The sequence below is a fragment of the Ptychodera flava genome, chromosome 1 (assembly GCF_041260155.1).
Source record: "Ptychodera flava strain L36383 chromosome 1, AS_Pfla_20210202, whole genome shotgun sequence".
In the NCBI taxonomy this organism is placed as follows: domain Eukaryota; kingdom Metazoa; phylum Hemichordata; class Enteropneusta; family Ptychoderidae; genus Ptychodera; species Ptychodera flava.
The window spans coordinates 3,672,284-3,690,050 of record NC_091928.1 but is presented as its reverse complement, the minus strand read 5'-3'; the positions used below and the strand labels follow the sequence as shown (position 1 = coordinate 3,690,050).

Sequence of the window (17,767 nt, the reverse complement as noted above, 5' to 3'; positions counted from 1 at the left end):
GGAAAGCGAGAATAGACATTGTGGCCAAAATGTGGCATCCGACACGACATCTATCAACAAACTTAATACTCCGAGATACCTAGTAATATTTTCCCATTCGCAGCAGCGCTTGCCCACCTCATTCCCCCATTTATGATCCAGTTAATATTTTATCAGTCCCACGACATTTATACATTTCAAGGAACTTAATCATTTTACAACGATGTTAAATCTTCCCACAACAAACGTTTTCCCCGTAAGTCTAAATACTTGCTTAATGCTCTTCTCACTGTCATAACGCATGACTAATGTCGGTGTTTTATGTTCTTGTTGTTTGTTTGTTTGTTTTGTTTATGTTGCTATTGGTAATAAAACAGAAGAAAAGACGTACTTTCTTTTTGTTGATTCAATTTTACTGTTAACCTCTTAAATAAGTGTGAAAGAAAATGATAATTAAAGAGCTTGCAAGGCGTTGAGGTGACAAAAGGATAGAGTACAGCGTCAGTGGCCATACTTTCCTAAATACACACAAGGGATAAAAGCTTCCACTGTAAGTGCCCACGTATCAATTTTTCAAGGCACTGAAAATAACCCCATCCCTTTCGCCAGTTATCGAATTAAGATGGTAGTATGAGATCAGACATTAAAGTAACTTACCTAATTTTGGCTTTATTTTACCAACTCTCCAGAAAATCTGTGGGAAAACGGCGAATTTCATGACCTATCACGATATATTCAATCTTATTTGAACCTTCCGGTCACGACTGTAGAATCTACGCCACTCAACCATCTAAATGGAACAATCGCATGGGCTGTAAAGACTGCCTTGGCCAGCTATGACGTCATTAAATTATTTTATATCAAGTCCAACTCAACCATGAAAGGTCCCTGCCGGTTTTTTCATCATTTAAAAGTAGAATCCGATACGATATATAAGGAGAGTGCTCGTATTCGGGCTTATACATAAATCGCAGGTAATCGATGCAGCGGTTCATAGAAATCTGAAGTTTTTCGCAAACATACTAAATTTGCAATCTTTACTATTTGGCATTTATTCTCAAAATAGTTCATTTGATGATGACTCATTTGTTGCTACTCGCATTACTTCCACTGGGAGCTGAATATGGCAGCAAGCTATTGTGTAGCGACAGTACGTGTTAATAAAGTAAAGAGACCTAAACAAGATTGCGGCGTTTATACTCTGCGTGTGTACTTGAATGTACTATCAGTGATATTTTGATGAAGTAAGGTTGGTACTATCAATGATATTTCGATGTAGTAAGGTTGAAGTATAGACACACTCAGGGAACAATATAGTCAGAAGTTTGTCGCTAATCTGAACGACTTTTATTACTTCGTTTGAATGACTAATAACTGTTTGATTCGAATAAAAACATGAGCATTTGATTCGTTTGATCTCTGCAAGTAGCATATCAGCACTGTTGGCTACAACTGCCAGGTATTGGGGACACAGCTATCAGTAATCACCAGCAGCGTTCGACAGTTTCTGAAAACGTATACCACTAAGGTTCTGTGGATGTATCAACCTTTCATGACATAATTGACCAGATTCTTTCAAAGCTTAACCGTTCTACATCATCTACATGGATGCAGACGACCTTAATAATAGAGTACTCCTGGAACACTAAATATCGCACCGATTGCGTTTGTCCAAAACGGGATGTTGGCATTTCTTAAATATTGATGCTTTAATTTAATTCGGTTCGCAAAAAGGTGTGACCCTCTAACCCCTTATATCGTCTGTATACTATTGTATCTAAACACTGTAAGCCTTATTCATGTGAACCACTGAGGTGATCTTCTTAAATGAATTTTACAATAACCAAAAGAGTGTCATAATCGTCACCACAAACCCTAGTCTTCATGATATCCTTTCTGGGGTTATTGTTTCCACTTTTGATCATCAAACATTTCTAACCAAGTGGAGTAGTAAACAGTAATTTGCCATGTGCTAGCTGCAGATCCAATACGCTCATCTTCTTGAGTACTATGTTCATTTGAATAAGTGTCATAGTATAGATATACGTTACTGTAATATTGAGCAGACTAAGCTGCAAATTTAACCCCTTACACACAGAATCTCTAGAAGCCCTTCACTTTGCAAGAAGAAAAATTGGTATGTTACTATTCAGATGATTACATCATCCGCGGTCAAAATCAGGTGCGCTCTAGGAACTTCATATTCAAAGATTTGTCGCACAGATTCATTTTAGGCTTCAATGGCTGGCCACTGTTTGGTTTCAACAAATAACTCTATACAATCTGACGACGGAAAGGGGATATGAGATGTAAGACAGAAAGAAAGGGCATATTTAAGCAATAAAGCACACCAAGCGACGGTATACCACGAGATTTTGACCAGTTCACGACATATATGCACGAGCGATAGCGAGTGCATATATGTCGTGAACTGGTCAAAATCGAGTGGTATACCGTCGCTGGGTGTGATTTATTGCAATTATATCATAACAGTATATTGAAATTCTAGCGTGGAACGTCAAAAACGGATTTTTCCTCAAGCTGAGAGCACGCGCGTATGCCAGCCGTGGTATATCGCCAATATACCACGGTTCTTTTCGCGCCTCGACCAATCAGATCACTGTATTTGCGCCATCATTATACTGGTATCATATAATAGCGCATATCGGTGAATTTCAGGTAAATGGAGCTGATACAAAGTACCCGCATTAATATAAAAATATGTGTATCCTATTGATTGAAATTTGACAACGGACCGTCTCCATACCTTAAAAGGTCTCTGTGAAATGAAAGGAGCATAAGACTAATCAAGCCAAATAATTTATGTCATATGGGTTTGTATATGCCTGGTTTGAGCAGCAAGTGGGAAATTCTGATTTTTATTTGTCGTTATTCTGTCATGAAGATTGCCACAGAAGACAAATATGATTGAGGTGCACTTTATGATTTTACTCGACTCTACATTGGATCCGAAATGTATTGTCACATTTAAACAAGAACTTCAGCACCTTAAATAGTACTCGTCATATAAAGGGTAATAAAAGTATATCAAAATTTCACTACAACCATGACTTTATCTTAACAACCGGCAGGCGATATAGACATACATGTTCATAAAAGACTTTATACTCTTTTACACAAAACAAGGTTAATCAGTTGCCTGGTTTTGTTAATATTTCGTAAGGAATATCTATTTCTTTCTTTATGGAAACTCAACTCAAGAAAGTGTTACATGCATATATTCAGCAATCAGTCTTGATATATTATAAAAGCTGTAAATGGTATAACATATGAAGACGAGATACCAACATGGAAAGCACTGGTCGATATTTTCCTCACAAAGTTCTATATTTTTTTAAATCTTATGTAACGTTGGTTTGCTTCAGTATCGGTATCACATATCTGCCAGTCACACTTATATGAATGAGAATTCGTTTTGCAAAATTAAATACATGCACGTCATAATTTACATCATCACATTTTGTTGACGCTCCACAAACTTCACGTTCAAAGGTTTGTCACCCACAAGAAACATCCTCCTTCTTGGCTTCAGTGGCCTGTTACTGTTTGGCTCCAATATAAAATTCTGTACAATCTGTGAAAGGAGAAGTTGTGTAACAACTTTATTGTAAAGAACAAGGTGAAACGGATCACATTAGTATGAAGTATAGTGTGGGTGCCATCGATTTTTTTCTGCCGGAAATACTGCCATTGGTAATTCGGCGACGTGCGGTTTTTCGGTCTTTTAAACGCAACTAAAAAGAAATAAAGTATCTTTAAAAAGTAAATAATTTAATTGATGATATTTCAGTAACTATCGTGTACAGACCATTGACGCGTTCTATGCGATTTTCTACAATTTAGGAGCCTATTTTTCATTGATCGAAATCCAGTTCTTCGTTCATATATATCCGAAGGTTTAGCATTATGAATTAAAGAACTAAGCGCTGTAAAACTCAAAGGCTATAACTACTTGGAATATATTTACACATGAAATCATTGATGACATAAATTGTCCTACTTAGCTCTGACCATAAGATAAATCACACATTGCAAAGCAGATGTACCAATGGATTAATATAACAGTAAGTGTCAATAGTTTCCAATCTAGTAAGCCTTGTTGCGCTTGTGAAGAGACTCCATATTTAAAATGTTTCGTACGGATTTAAAGGTATTACAAAACGTTTGTTTTCCAAAACATCTCAAGCGCCTAACAATCATTTAAAATATCACGATGTAGCAAATAATTCAAGGTCATGTGAAATCTTATTAGAATGAACATAGCACTATTAGGAAGACAGTTTTAATACAATCTATGCAAGCAACTTTACATCTCACCTTTGCCAAACAAAGATGCATTTCAAGTTCAGCTAGTCTTCTACCGATACACTGCCGTGGTCCCGTGCCAAAAGGCAGGGCAGCAAACTGATTGAGTCGTGGTATAGGCTTGTCTGATCTCAGCCACCTTTCTGGAATAAACTTGTCCGGGTTATCGAAGAATTGTGGGTCACGTGACATCAGTCCTACGTGGACTATCACCGTAGTCTAGGACACAAAATATACATAGGAAACATAAGGCTGTGGAGTCCGAACAAGAATTTATGTTGGACCTCATGAAATGTACTACCAATTATTCATGCCCCTTGCAATCAAGTGGCGAAATGTTCACACATCCGCCAATCGATTTGCCAAAGTTGGCAATCTATTGGCCAAACGTTCACGCCCCTGACAATTTATCGGCGAACATTCACACACATGACAATCCATTGGCCAAATATTCACTAACCTGGCAATATTGACCAAATGTTTGCACACCAGACAATCCAGGGCAGCATTCATAATGATAATACATACTTACCCCTGCTGGCACGTGATAACCGCCGAGAACAACGTCAGATGCGAGGATACGTGTAAAGGAAGGCACTACAACGTACAGTCTGTTAGGTTACGAAAAGAAGGCAAAGATGACATCATCATGATGTTAGTTTTCAAGATAATGCACAACTGTAAGAGGCAATAATGACAGGTTTTATCGTCTGATAGACTTTGATACATTTCATGGCATGTTTTAGGCTAAACGGAAAGACAATAAACTGTGGAATACTTCGCTGGTTTAATATGTAGATAGCCTGATCTGAGTCAGTAGTTCCTGCGCTCACAGGCATGAGCGGTTAGGTCAATAAGGTCACTATTAGTGCAGAACCGTACCATTTCTACAACTTAGTTCATTCATAGATCTACTGGCACCCTGACGTTTTGCGTTGTTTCCATTTTTGCATGTTAAGTTTTGGTTGTACTTCCACTGTCTGTACAGATGATACTTTATCGTTAAACATTTCGAATTTTTGGTAGTTCGGAATATGTATTTTAATTGCCATATCACTTGAGAAAATCGACGCACTTCATTTTACCAGAATACAAATATTATCAAATTGATTAACTAGGTCGAGATTTGCCTATTTTGTGGACGTTTTGAAATTTCTGCAATGCATTTTATATCGATAAAAAATGCCTTCTCAAAAAGTACGGAAGTTGACATGTAAACGCCCGCGTGCACTTGAAAACCTATGGACGATCCCGACAATAGTATCTCAGTAAGCTGAATCATTTCTAAATGTGTAGTAGAGAAATCTTACATATTTTGCAGCCTCTCTGGAGTCAAAGAATAATAGTTGTACCGGACGACTGAATACTGCCACTTAAAATATACAGACTGGGGCGAAAGTAACATATCTAACTACACAATTTTAATTAAGAGGGCCGTGAATCAAAGCTAAATTGTTGAGTCTAACAAGTCTAATAGTACTTTTAAAGAGATACAACACACCTTTGACACAGGGCCTTCCATCACTGTATATGGAGAAGTACATTACACATTTTAGAACGCAAAGGTGGATATATAAAATTTATAAACGATTTTGACAAACACAAAATATGAAAACAATTACCTCATACTCTCACGGATGACAGCTTTCAGATAATGTAAATGTTTCAAGTGTTCCTGAGTGATTTTTTCTCCTTTCTTCACCACTCCAGTAATTTCCTCGTGCAGCTTGTTTTGAATGTTTTTGTGCCGGCCAATAAATCCAGTGTCCATATCATGGTAATAGATGTCTTTCCAACATATTTAAGAACAATGTCAATAATGCCATGTGCTTCCGGTTATAGGGTATGGATTGATACTCAAAAAAAATATAAAACATTATACTGGTCATTTATGAAAAAACATGCGCTCTTTAAAGCCGCACTTTTCAATCCCAGGTTCTCGCATTAGTGGAGTTCTCCTCCAAGTCAATGTTTGTCCAGTACTATATTTGATTTCTATAACATTAATTACTGATCTCAACCTTTTGTCACATTTTGCTAATCCTGCAAACAGAGTTTATGCAAGCTTTTGATTGACGGTCGGTTCAAATCGCCAATTGTCATTGATTCCCCACCACAAATGCTAAAATTTCCGAAAAAAATTGTCTTCTAGTCGCATTAGACTTTGAATATAACCACAGAGTTCGATCAGCAGCAACTTCGCGCTGACCGCTTGGCAGTCTGTCTGTGTTTTTGCGGCCGGGGAAAACTAAAAAGTGTCACTTTCTGGAGCGTGTGCTCGCGTGTTGCCTGTTTGGTGTCCACTTACACAATGAACGCCGCCATACCTTGGCGTCCTTTTAAAGGGAGGCTCCGCCTTTAAAGAAGCAAAGCTTTGCATAATTTATTTGGATATAATAGAAAACTACAAAATATCATGCTAATAATGTTTCGAATTCACATGCAATTTTGCATCGTTCGATACTATATGGAAAACATTATTTCTGGGACCATTTAACCAAAATGAGAAATTTCAATGTACTTTGATTATGGATTCTCGAATTGCTTTTATAAAACAAGAAAATTGAGTCACTGTGCAAAAAGTTCAACATTTTGAACTCCCCTCAAGGACACTCAACACTAAATAATCCAGAATACTTTAAGCATTTTGTCGCATTTCTTACCGTATCAACAGCTGCAACAAAAAGCTCTGTTGCACTGGCCTGCATCTCACCCTCCGTGAATTTGCCACTTTCATACATGTATCGGATGATCTGCCGTATGTGTCCAACATCATCGATGTTTGAATCAACGCTGGATCTCTCATTCGCGGCAATGCCTTCCTTTATGTGGAACTCGGCTGCGAAGAATAACACCCTTGTTTTACTGATAAGTTATTAATTAATGTACAATTAAATACTTGCCTATTGTCAATTCAACCTTTAGTAAATATTGTATGTTGATACCAGACTATCAACATATGTAAGTATGTCTACGACTAAAGAACAATATGATGCAGACTTACTGATATCAAACAGTGTCTTAGCCGTCCGCCTTACACCTTTCCACGCTGGAAGATTCAACTTAACTTGCAGTTTGAAAGGCAAGTAGAACAAAGATTTTGAATAGCGAAAGAAGTCTTTGATGGCTTTTATAAACTCCTCTGACATGGGATCTACAGAATCGGATAACAATCCCAGACGTTTGTTGAACAGTATAGCAGCCACACCTGTATAAGAGAGAAAGGAGTGGATAAATTTTTCCACAGTCATGTCATGACGTTTATATTCATGACAAATCATCATCAGCAGCAGTAGCAGCAGCATCCTAATTAGTTAAAGTTCTTTCAGCTGTAATATAAAGACTGGTGTTTATTCACATTTTAGACGAACCTGGAAGGCTTTAATATGCAACTGGCTCGCCACCTAAGGATAAACTTCAAGGGTACGAATTTCAAAAACTCTTAATCTCCTAACTTATGATCAAAGCTGTATTTCACTTGGCTTACGACGTAATCCTGATCGATGTCATTATACATGCTGACACGTCTAGCTACGATAATGTTACTGTTGCTTTCCTATCCTGACAATAACAAGTTTTATTTATGTCATAAACATGTAATACCGTGCTGTTTAATTTTAATGAAGCAAAACATTAGGGATTGCAAATATTAATACAAAACACGAAAAACATGAATGGCTCTTGTATTAGCAAATGATATCAATCGAAGCTCGTCTTTACCTTCCATTGACCAACGTGCTAGTTCATCGTCCATCGTATTAGAACTCTTGCCGGTCGTTGCGTGTACACGACGGATCTTGTCGATGAGATCATCCGAAACTTCATTCAGTGTGTCTGTGTGTGATGCAACTTCCTTGGGTCGAAGTAATGGCTTCAGTAAAACACTACGATGATGCTGCCAGTCCTCTCCTTCACTGTACAAACCAGTGCAATTAATATAGGACACAGAATAGGTTACACAAAATCAAACCTGACATAGAATTTCTGAAGGCCCCTGAAATGCATTACTACATATAAGCATTGCTCTGCATCATTAAGAAGTGCAATGAAAATGATTTCAAACTTCATTTCTGACAGATGATTATGAGTACTAAGAGTGAATATAGTTTCCAGATGATGTAGTTTACTGTACTTATAAATCATTACCTATTAATTAATTAAATTATTTATTTATTTATTTATTTATTTATTTATTTATTTATTTATTTATTTATTTATTTATTTATTTATTTATCCTTTCACTGAGTGGCTAAATTACTTCACAGAAGCCTATATATCTCCTCAATCTACAATCTACTTGAACGAGAGCTTACAAAATGCACTTACTACTATAGTGACTCTCTTCGTGAAAACCAATTTTCAATCACTACGTCAGCGAAATGTAATGTGGTGCAGAGCTTGTTTCACAGTAAATTGTAGTATTTTGCTTGACAGCATGCTATATGTACATTGTATAGATCTTGTGATAAACTTGCTTTTTGAGGTTTCCAGACAAAACAGCTTTGTCTAATTTTATTCCCGTTTTCCGTGAGATAGTTTCATGTTTACAATGAGTCCCTCAAGTCACAAATATATCGTTTTGTTACTGGTGTCTAGGCCTCTCTGATGAGCCGAGTAACAATTCTGGAGAAATCTGCTTTCTTGAATGAAATTTTGGAGTGGAAGTTTTTTCCTTTCTTCCGCTATGCACGCGATGACATTTTATCAAACTGGTCATCGTTTCATAGTGCACTAATATGAATATCATTTACACAGAAAGATCATCAATTGTAAAATATTGGATTGCATTAAAATACACTTCTCAGATATCAATATGTTTTGTCGAAATTACAAACGAAGACATTGCAGCGCATGTGACGTCAGCTTGAGCCTTAGATCATCACAATTATGATAGACACCAGCTGCTGCTTGGGTTGCCGTTGGTGTAATCGTTTGCTTTGGGAGAGAGTGAAACATTGCTGTATTTTTTAAATCGTAGAGTTATAGACGGTCCTTAGTGTAGATACCTTATTCTTCATACTCCAATTTCTTTGGTAACTCTATGAACGACTTCTGAAACTACTCCTGTGTACAGGTACGTGATACAGTCGTTTGCAGAACTGGGCTGTTTAACTTTGGGGTCAGCAAGCAGTTAAAGCAAAAGCTGAAATTGTAAACGAAGTCTACCTGGAACTAGCCTACCCAGGCTAGTCTGGTTACTACACGATGTATTGTTAAGCACTCAACCTAAACATTGTATAATGTGGTGGTGAACGTGTATGAGTTGTCCGACGTATGAAACCTTTATACAGGTTGACGTAAGACAAACCGTCAGAAACGTGGACACTACATTGCATGGGTTATGTGTTTGAAAAATAAAGCCCGTCGACCACCATGGGTTATGTGTTTTAAAAATGAGTCCCGTAGACCTAAAGGTATAAACATACATGATTTACTTACGCTAGAAATATACCGAGCGAATATCCTCCCATTTTTCGCTGAAGTAACCACGGTTCAAGAGTTGTACGACGGGGATATTTGCCTTCGACACGAATAACAGCTTCGGTTGCGCTAGGCTCAGCTACCATAACTCCAGAGTAAATTCCGATTCTTTCTTTCCAAATAGGACCTAAGATGTTTCGACGCCAGCTGAAGTATTTATCAATTTTCGTTACACCACCATTGCGAAACACATTGATGTAGGTAGCAAGCTTGCTCTGTTGTCCAGGTATAGCTTCAAACGGTTTGACTTCGCTGTCCCTAATCAGCTTCGGTCTTGCATCACTTTTATCAACAGACTGTGCTACTCTTGACGATCTTCTGACATACAAAGTAAATAGTGAGCTCTGGGACGGGCAACGAGCCTGGATTCGTTTAGTAAACGAAAATGAAGAAACTCTCATCGAAGACGATGCCATTGCCATTGTAAATCATCTTATTATAGAGAACCACGGTCGATGTGATAAAGGCATAGAGAGGCTGAAATTCGTGAACCTTCGAGCTGTAAAGAAGGCGAACTTTGAACTCTGTTTTATTGCATGAGACTTGCATCGATGGTGCTTTTATCAAGTAAAGCATATTGAGCCCCGGGGGAGTTTGTTCAACGGCGTCCGCCACATCGCACTTTGTCTTTATTATAACATATGCATTAGTGAAGTGACAACATCAGGATTACTTATTATTGCCAGCCCAAAATGATTCATCCTTTACGACATCTATCAACAGACTTTCCATTCGTAGAATTGATCACTCTCCCTATCCATTATACCAGTTCTGCGGCATTTTAATGTATTCCAAAGAACCTTTTCATTTTAAACTATCGATGTTTAATCTTCTTACAGTAAACGTTTTCCTCCATAGGGCGACACGTGTGCTTAACGCCCTTCTAACTCTCATAACAAGATGTATTATCTTGAATTTTGTTTCATACGATGTTCTGATATGGTCGTTGTTTGTCACTTTATTCTAGTCTTTGTGTTACTTTTACCTAGACAAAATACTGCTTCCTCAACAAGACAATATGACTAGTGTACAATGTATCTTAGTGTGTAAGAGATGATGTTGTTCCCAAAAAGACAACAGATCCTTAATTTTACGTATGTTTCCTTTCACAAATCTTTGAATCATTTGATGATACTACAATGTCACCGCTGTCACTGATGTTACTAGTTTTTGGGTTTCGAGCAAAAACCGAAAGGCAATAATACAAATGGCAATTTTATACTAATTACAGGTTTTAGTATAAGTACGTTACCTATATATGATATATTGTATCATAATCTTAGTGTCATACTTTATGGGGCAAGAAACATTCTAGTTTATAAAATCCACCCCCAAAACTGAAATTAATCAATCTTAAAATGTATATCTCACCTTTTTTGTATGTCTAAACTTAATTGAATCGCGTCAAACAATATTCATTATTTCAAAAAATCCGTAACGTTCTCGTGGTGACTTTTTCTACCGTAGCGTATTTCTTTATCAAAGTGGTGGAAAATACATCCTGTCCGAAAACGTTCGAGTTCATATTCGCTGCGTGTTGGTCACTTGGTGTGACGTCACAAGTTGCTGATAACTGAGAGCACTCATCAGAGAGCAATGCAATAGTCAACACACTCACTGACAGTGAGTGTCAGTGAGTCACTACCAACTTTGTGAAGATCTCAGATGGAAAGATGCGCGGTTTAGAGCTGCAACAACACAAATCTGAATGGTTTTAGTCTACATATGTGCCGACAATTTGGTGTGGAGCGAAAGATACTTCCATGAGAGCACGCTCGTTTTAGCTCTGCGTGGCAGGGCTATATGTTGTTACCAGTGCTGTAGCTGCCTGCCCCACGCCGAGCTATTTTGGAACCGCTGTCTACAGGAGTAGTATGCCCGGACATGAAACCGACCCATCCTGAACACGATCCCACTTCTATGAATCAGACTCAAGCCCTTTCATAATTAGTAGCTCCCTAAACTGTACTGCTTAATAAACTGTTCTACATTATAACGCCTAAAATACCACAGCTGTAATCGCAATCATAGCAATCCATAATCCGATAACACTTGGTCAAAATTCGTAATAACGCCTAAAATACCACAGCTGTAATCGCAATCATAGCAATCCATAATCCGATAACACTAGGTCAAAATTCGTAATACAATAGTTATAAACCAAAACAGCAGAGAACAGACAGTAAATCACCGGTACACACACAGCAGAGTCAAATTCATGAAAGAAAGATATATAGACCTTTGGCCAAAAGACGAAGAACTGATGTCAGGTGTTTCGAAAATCCATTCATCCACCGCACCAACACCGAAGAGACAATCAACAATCAACATGTAGGACTGATGCGCATTGTATTTCAGAAAGGGAATTAGACAAGACCTCAGCTGTTAAATTACATCGTGGAGACTTTGCATTTTTTTCATGCTCTATGTACAGTTGTTTAGGTCAGTATAATTCGGTGCAGAATCCGAGGCGAGCTCACTGTTGGGCCAGGTCCAGAGTGCGGCGGGAAGCATATACACCGTGACGCCTGGGGAAGATTCAAGCCTACAGCTTGTGTACATGTATATTCGCTGCAACATCGAGCTACGTCATGCACAGAGAGCGGAACCCGAGAGAGCTAGCCCTTTCTTTTTACAAACCGCCCGTGTTAGTGGAAAGAAAAGGCATTCGTCTTGGACATGATAATGTACACCACAGCACAGAAGAAGCGATGAGGTTGTCTAAGATCAGATTTCTCCTCGTTATATGCTTTACTCTTACCTCACACCGTAATTTATTTAGAGCCTCCGACAAGCGAGGTTCGATGGCGGAAAACTTCCGCTCAGCTTAATACCCCAATGTTGACACTGATGAGGGTAATGTAATTTCATCCAATTGTTCGATTATTTTATCCAGCCAGCTTTCTACAAACTTCAATTTTTCACAATCCAGACATCAGGGTTAGGCATTTTAACTAACAATAAATTTGTAGCGGGCTGGCTGACTGTATTACGTGCGCGACTCCCCGCTAAAAAGGATAATTTTGGCCCCGACGAGGCAACCGGCAATTTTCAATCACCTTTCCGATGGACTGCATCCTGTCAGTTTCAGGGTTGGCACACTCTTTGGATCCTATGCTAGGGTATACAAGAAAAAAGCGTCCTAATCTCAAATGATGCTCCAAAATGTCCTCATCTTGTAGAAATATCAACAATCGGATTAGTCTATTTATCAAAATATCAAAATGCGGCTAGGCGGCCATTTTGGCTCCGAATTCCCGTACGTCGGTGTCTGACTAGAATTGCTTGCCCCTAGCTTGTCGGTATATAAATATCAAAACAGAATACACTGAAGGAATAAAAACCAACCGCCTGTCACGATGATCACAACATTGAAGCAATGTAGTCTGGCAGGCTCATGTGTTGATCATGGGGGTTGTAGAGCAGTAATTTGTTATACTTTCGTAATTTGTAATACTGCAGTAAATTGTAAATAAACTTTGGAGTAATTTGTAATAATTGAACTAGCGCAGTTGTCAATAAAATTTGGAGTAATTTGTAATAACAATCACTGCAGTGATTTGTAATAAAATTTGGAGTAAATTGTAATAAGGCTTTTTTGATGAACCAATCTCTAATTTGAATGGTGGTACTAGTCAGTGAGCAGACGCTGATTACATATCCTTTTATTTCGAGCAAACATGTTTTCTTTTAATCATGTTTTAGCACAGTTTTAACATGTAAAAGGCATAGATGGATTTTCAGGTAACAGACGGCCTTCTATCTATCTATCCACGGTAGGGGGCGCTTTGCCATCCTTCCCTGAGAACTGAAACTTTTGCATAGCTGAAGCGGGGATAATGCACGCTAGAGTTTCGTTCGAAAGAATCAAGGAGTTCATTGGTTATGTTTTTAAACTGGAGCGATAGTAGCTGACTCCTATCCAGGCTTATAATTCTTGCATTTCTTTAAGAGTAATAATGATTGGAACATTTTCAAAATTCTGCAATGTATCGAAATGTTGTAGAAAAATCTTTGGAAATGGTAAAGGTACAGGATATTTTCCACTCGAAACATCGCCGATACATAGCCTTAAAGATAAGGGGAATGACATAAGAACAAAACTGGTTTACACAACGACCTTCAGTCCTTTCATCAAAATCAGTCAAATCAAATAATGTCTAATAAAAATTTGGAAAATGATAGACGCCGATCAAACACTGCCCAAAGTTTTTCCAGAAAAACCCACCATAGCATACAAAAGTAATAAAAACATAGAAGACATCCTCGTTCAAGCACAAATCAAGCACGAGGATGAAAATAAACACGAACGGTCTGACAAACAAACCACTCAAAGTTCAGACCACAAAATTACCATACTGGCATCTCTATTTGATGAACAATCGCTACCATCAAACTAACATGTGGGAAAACAAAACAATTCGAGCGACTGATGAAGAAACCGCACTTTGGTTCCGAAACAGCGTTAAGACGAATTACTCTACCACGGAACCGGTTTTCCCGGGGACCCAGATCACATGACTAGGGTCAAAGCACTATCGATTCACCGGTGTCTCGCAATGTTTCTCCATATCAAAAAACCACATTGATCGATTCAATATACCGCATCACTAACAAAGGTAGAAAAAGATGTGTAAAGTTGCTCTCATTTTCCTTCATATTCATCTAAAAAGCCTACTTACAATTTACTCCAAATTTTATTACAAATTGCGCTAGTTCAATTATTACAAATTACTTCAAAGTTTATTACAATTTACTGCAGTATTACAAATTACCGCAAAATTTTATTACAATTTACTGCAGTATTACAAATTACGAAAGTATTACAAATTACTGCTCTACAGGGGTCAAAGCGATGGCCTTGGCCATCTTGTAACTGCCATGGTGCTGCCTTGAAAACCCAAGTGTGCGGTGTCTGTCTGACGTCTCAGGTATTTTTATTTGTGTACTTCAGGAGAGAACGGGATCGATCCCACATGCGGTAAGGCCAGGAAAAGCAGTTTGTTGGGAATAATATTTATAAAGAAAAGGGCAGCAAGCAGATCAAAACAATTCTAGACTTCTAGTGAGCTGTGGACACTTCATTGATTGTGTTGACCTACTCTACTATAGCGGCCGGCTGAACCAGGTAGACATTCCAGGCAGTGAACTGAGGGTCAAAATCTACGCTCACAATATTTCCGATGAGATCATTTTCAACAATAACACCAGACTCTTCATCACTACCCTCTGAATCAAACACTCCAAACAACATTCCGTTCTTGGAGTAGTGGACACTTTCCAATTGATAGACAGAACTTGAGATAGTGCCATTTTGCGTATGTTACTAAATAGCTTCGCCGTTCTACACTCACGTTCAGACGCCACTTATGACGTCACAAAAATCGATGCGGTCCTCACAGAGGTTTTTCCGTAGAGCAGTGAACATTTTTCATTCTCATATTTATTTATCAACAGAAAAAGGTAAAAAAAGACCACCATTTAGCGTATAAATTGTATTATTATTTTTTGTCAAAATATGAAAAAAAAATCTAGGTGAGATATACCCTTTAAGATACGTCCAGGATATGTGCAGCAATTGTCAGTGTCAATGACTTTCCATGCGAATAAACCACGGTGATGTAACTGGTATTTCGAACAAATTGAAGTATTGCTGACTATATCAGTGAGATTCAGAGCAGTGACCACGTTTCGTATTGTTCTTATTATGATCATCACGTGACATTGACATATCACAATGCGGCATTGTTTGTCTTAACTTGGGGATCTCGGCATTTGTTACACCCATACCTTTATAAAAGCCAAAGGGCTTTTTTCATGTCACAATTTCCCGACAACTGGCACTGGTTCATGAAAGTAGCCAACTAGTCGCTCGGCATTTCTCGGACGTGCAATTACTTGCTTCCCAAAGTTCTGCTCAGACCCCACCATCTACGTTACAGTCTGCCAAGATGTGTTGCTTCAATTTTACGTTCATCTCACCATCATAGCGACAGCCTGTTGACGTTTATTCCTGCGATTCACTCCGTTTTGACATTTATAAACCCCACATATTGGAGAACGTCACTCTACTTTTCAACATTCAAGGGCCAGATGGGACACGCAGTGGAAGATCAATTCATTAATAATGTTGTAAGCAATCCTAAAATTGCTATATTAACAACAGGACAGTTACCGTAAAACGTACATAACATAAATTTTAAACAAGTGATAGTCTCTATACACAGGATTCTATCCTCATGCTCGGATTCATCATTTGCCTAAAGTCAGATGATGTCTGAGAAGAGTGCTCGTATTCGGGCTTTATCCTATACATAAGCCATTAGGTCGTCGATACAACATAGATAAAACTCTTGGTTGATTAAGAAATTTGAAGTCTTAACGATATAGTTAAATAATAACACATGATTGCGAGGGCAATATCACAATTTGTTGCCTGCCCAAGGGATGGTGCTCATGACCGGAATATTGATGATGCCCGAGCCGAAGGCGAGGGCATCATCAATATTCCGGTCATGAGCACCAGCCCGAGGGCAGGCAACAAATTGTGATATTGCCCTCGCTATCATGTGTTATTTATTTTATTACACCGAAGATTCACACCAAATAACGACACTCACACAACAAAAATGGATTCAAATCACTAATTAATTTAATGGCTAATAAATATTCGATCAAACATCCGACAAACTAAAAGTGAGTGAACTTTTAAACATTTACAACTCACTTAGGAACACTTTTAGGCGCATTTCTCTTGTAGGCCTAATTTGAACAGCAGAAAACAGTTTGAACATTCAACATTGGGGAATTCATTAATTTCAATCAAAATATAATTTATGTAGAAATTCAAATTATTTAATTTGAATCTTTGGTTTCCGAAAATATTTTAAATGTCCAAATGGACAACTACGAAAAGGAGAACTCGTTCCAGCATTTACTGTTGCTGTCCAAGGAAAATGTGAAAATTTCCGCCAGTGATCATGGCACCCGCGAAAAGAGACGCTGCAGCAGATTTTGGAACATCAATGTTTATGTTTGGTTGGGACTGTTGACCAGACACAGGTTGAGAAGTGACGGATGATAACGGCATGCGGTTGTGTTGAAGATGGCTAGCAGTAGCAGATGCAGTCGGGACGGATGAACTCTGAGTGTAGTTTTCGCTGATGGAAACTTGGCCGGTCGTGTCAATTGCAGATGATAACGTTTCCGCCATTTGCTTCTTTTGCTGGATCGATGTATCTCTGACATACGAACTGATGCTGCCTTCGTTTCGATGACGGCTAACGCTCATGATGTGCCTATTGTTGAAGCCTGCTTCACTCAGAAGTGTGATTGATGTCGCCCGGATACTATGGTTGGTATAGCGTTGACTCAATTCTGCTGCTGTAGATATGCTTGCCATCATCGTTGACAAGGTGTTTCTTGCTTATGGGTTTATTGTCGAACCATACAGCATCTCGGTGTTGTAGTTATCACGAGGTCTTTGAAATAAGGCATCACAACGACGATTCATCTTTGAACGGTACAGTTCGAAGGCAAGAACGGGACACTGAGGTGAATTATTGGCATACATCACACCGCCCGATACACCATCGTCGTCGCACTGGTGATTTTTTGTTACTTCGCTACCAACTTGGATTACATACTTATTGCCGCAATCGTCCGTCTTTATCTCGAAGTTTTCTGCACGGAGATCACGTTGTCCCTCCCTACCACGACGACAAAAATACAACATTATGTTGAACCATACCTTGTGCAGCAGTACTTTTGCGTCCGAGTTTGAGCTACTGAAGTACGTGGCTATCTTAGCGAGATCACCGGGCAGTATAGCTGGTTTGTGAACAACGTTTCCCTTGCCCTGGCTCTTGAGTTGCTTACATTTAAATAATAACACATGAGAGCGAGGGCAAGATCACGATTTATTGCCTGCCCAAGGGATGGTGGTCATGATCGAAATGGCGAAGATGCCCGGGCATCATCA

The 17,767-nt window shown here is 38.6% G+C and overlaps 2 protein-coding genes across 3 annotated transcripts; both read right to left on the bottom strand.

Moving 5' to 3' along the window:
- Nucleotides 1-3,102: 3,102 nt before the first annotated feature.
- On the bottom strand, nt 3,103-6,081 carry LOC139120401 (sterol 26-hydroxylase, mitochondrial-like). 2 transcript variants are annotated; one of them, XM_070684830.1, is made up of 4 exons: nt 5,928-6,081; nt 4,838-4,916; nt 4,318-4,524; nt 3,103-3,574 (listed from the first exon to the last, which is right to left on the bottom strand). In XM_070684830.1, exons 1-4 carry the CDS (start codon nt 6,074-6,076, stop codon nt 3,446-3,448), a joined length of 564 nt encoding a protein of 187 aa, XP_070540931.1. In that variant the 5' UTR covers nt 6,077-6,081; the 3' UTR covers nt 3,103-3,445. The 2 variants fall into 2 exon arrangements, 1 of the variants encoding a protein (XP_070540931.1); XR_011549102.1 differs by lacking the exon at nt 4,838-4,916 and having other exon boundaries at nt 5,928-6,079.
- A 261-nt stretch (nt 6,082-6,342) lies between these two features.
- On the bottom strand, nt 6,343-15,040 carry LOC139150208 (cholesterol side-chain cleavage enzyme, mitochondrial-like). The gene is made up of 7 exons (XM_070722471.1): nt 14,889-15,040; nt 12,846-12,903; nt 9,745-10,148; nt 8,026-8,219; nt 7,310-7,513; nt 6,969-7,144; nt 6,343-6,348 (listed from the first exon to the last, which is right to left on the bottom strand). Exons 1-7 carry the CDS (start codon nt 15,038-15,040, stop codon nt 6,343-6,345), a joined length of 1,194 nt encoding a protein of 397 aa, XP_070578572.1.
- Between the last annotated feature and the right edge of the window lie 2,727 nt (nt 15,041-17,767).

What these genes read in the sequence shown, in the direction of transcription:
- LOC139120401 (XM_070684830.1), bottom strand. Translation starts at nt 6,076, where the DNA reads ATGGACACTGGATTTATTGGCCGGCACAAAAACATTCAAAACAAGCTG. An exon ending in GTTATCACGTGCCAGCAGGG is followed by an intron (nt 4,525 to 4,837) that starts GTAAGTATGTAT and finishes TTTGTGTCCTAG; the next exon opens with ACTACGGTGATAGTCCACGT. An exon ending in TGCATCTTTGTTTGGCAAAG is followed by an intron (nt 3,575 to 4,317) that starts GTGAGATGTAAA and finishes CTCCTTTCACAG; the next exon opens with ATTGTACAGAATTTTATATT.
- LOC139150208 (XM_070722471.1), bottom strand. Translation starts at nt 15,040, where the DNA reads ATGTTGTTTGGAGTGTTTGATTCAGAGGGTAGTGATGAAGAGTCTGGT. An exon ending in CAGCCGGCCGCTATAGTAGA is followed by an intron (nt 12,904 to 14,888) that starts GTAGGTCAACAC and finishes TGTATACCCTAG; the next exon opens with CATAGGATCCAAAGAGTGTG. An exon ending in AGCACGTTGGTCAATGGAAG is followed by an intron (nt 7,514 to 8,025) that starts GTAAAGACGAGC and finishes TCTCTTATACAG; the next exon opens with GTGTGGCTGCTATACTGTTC.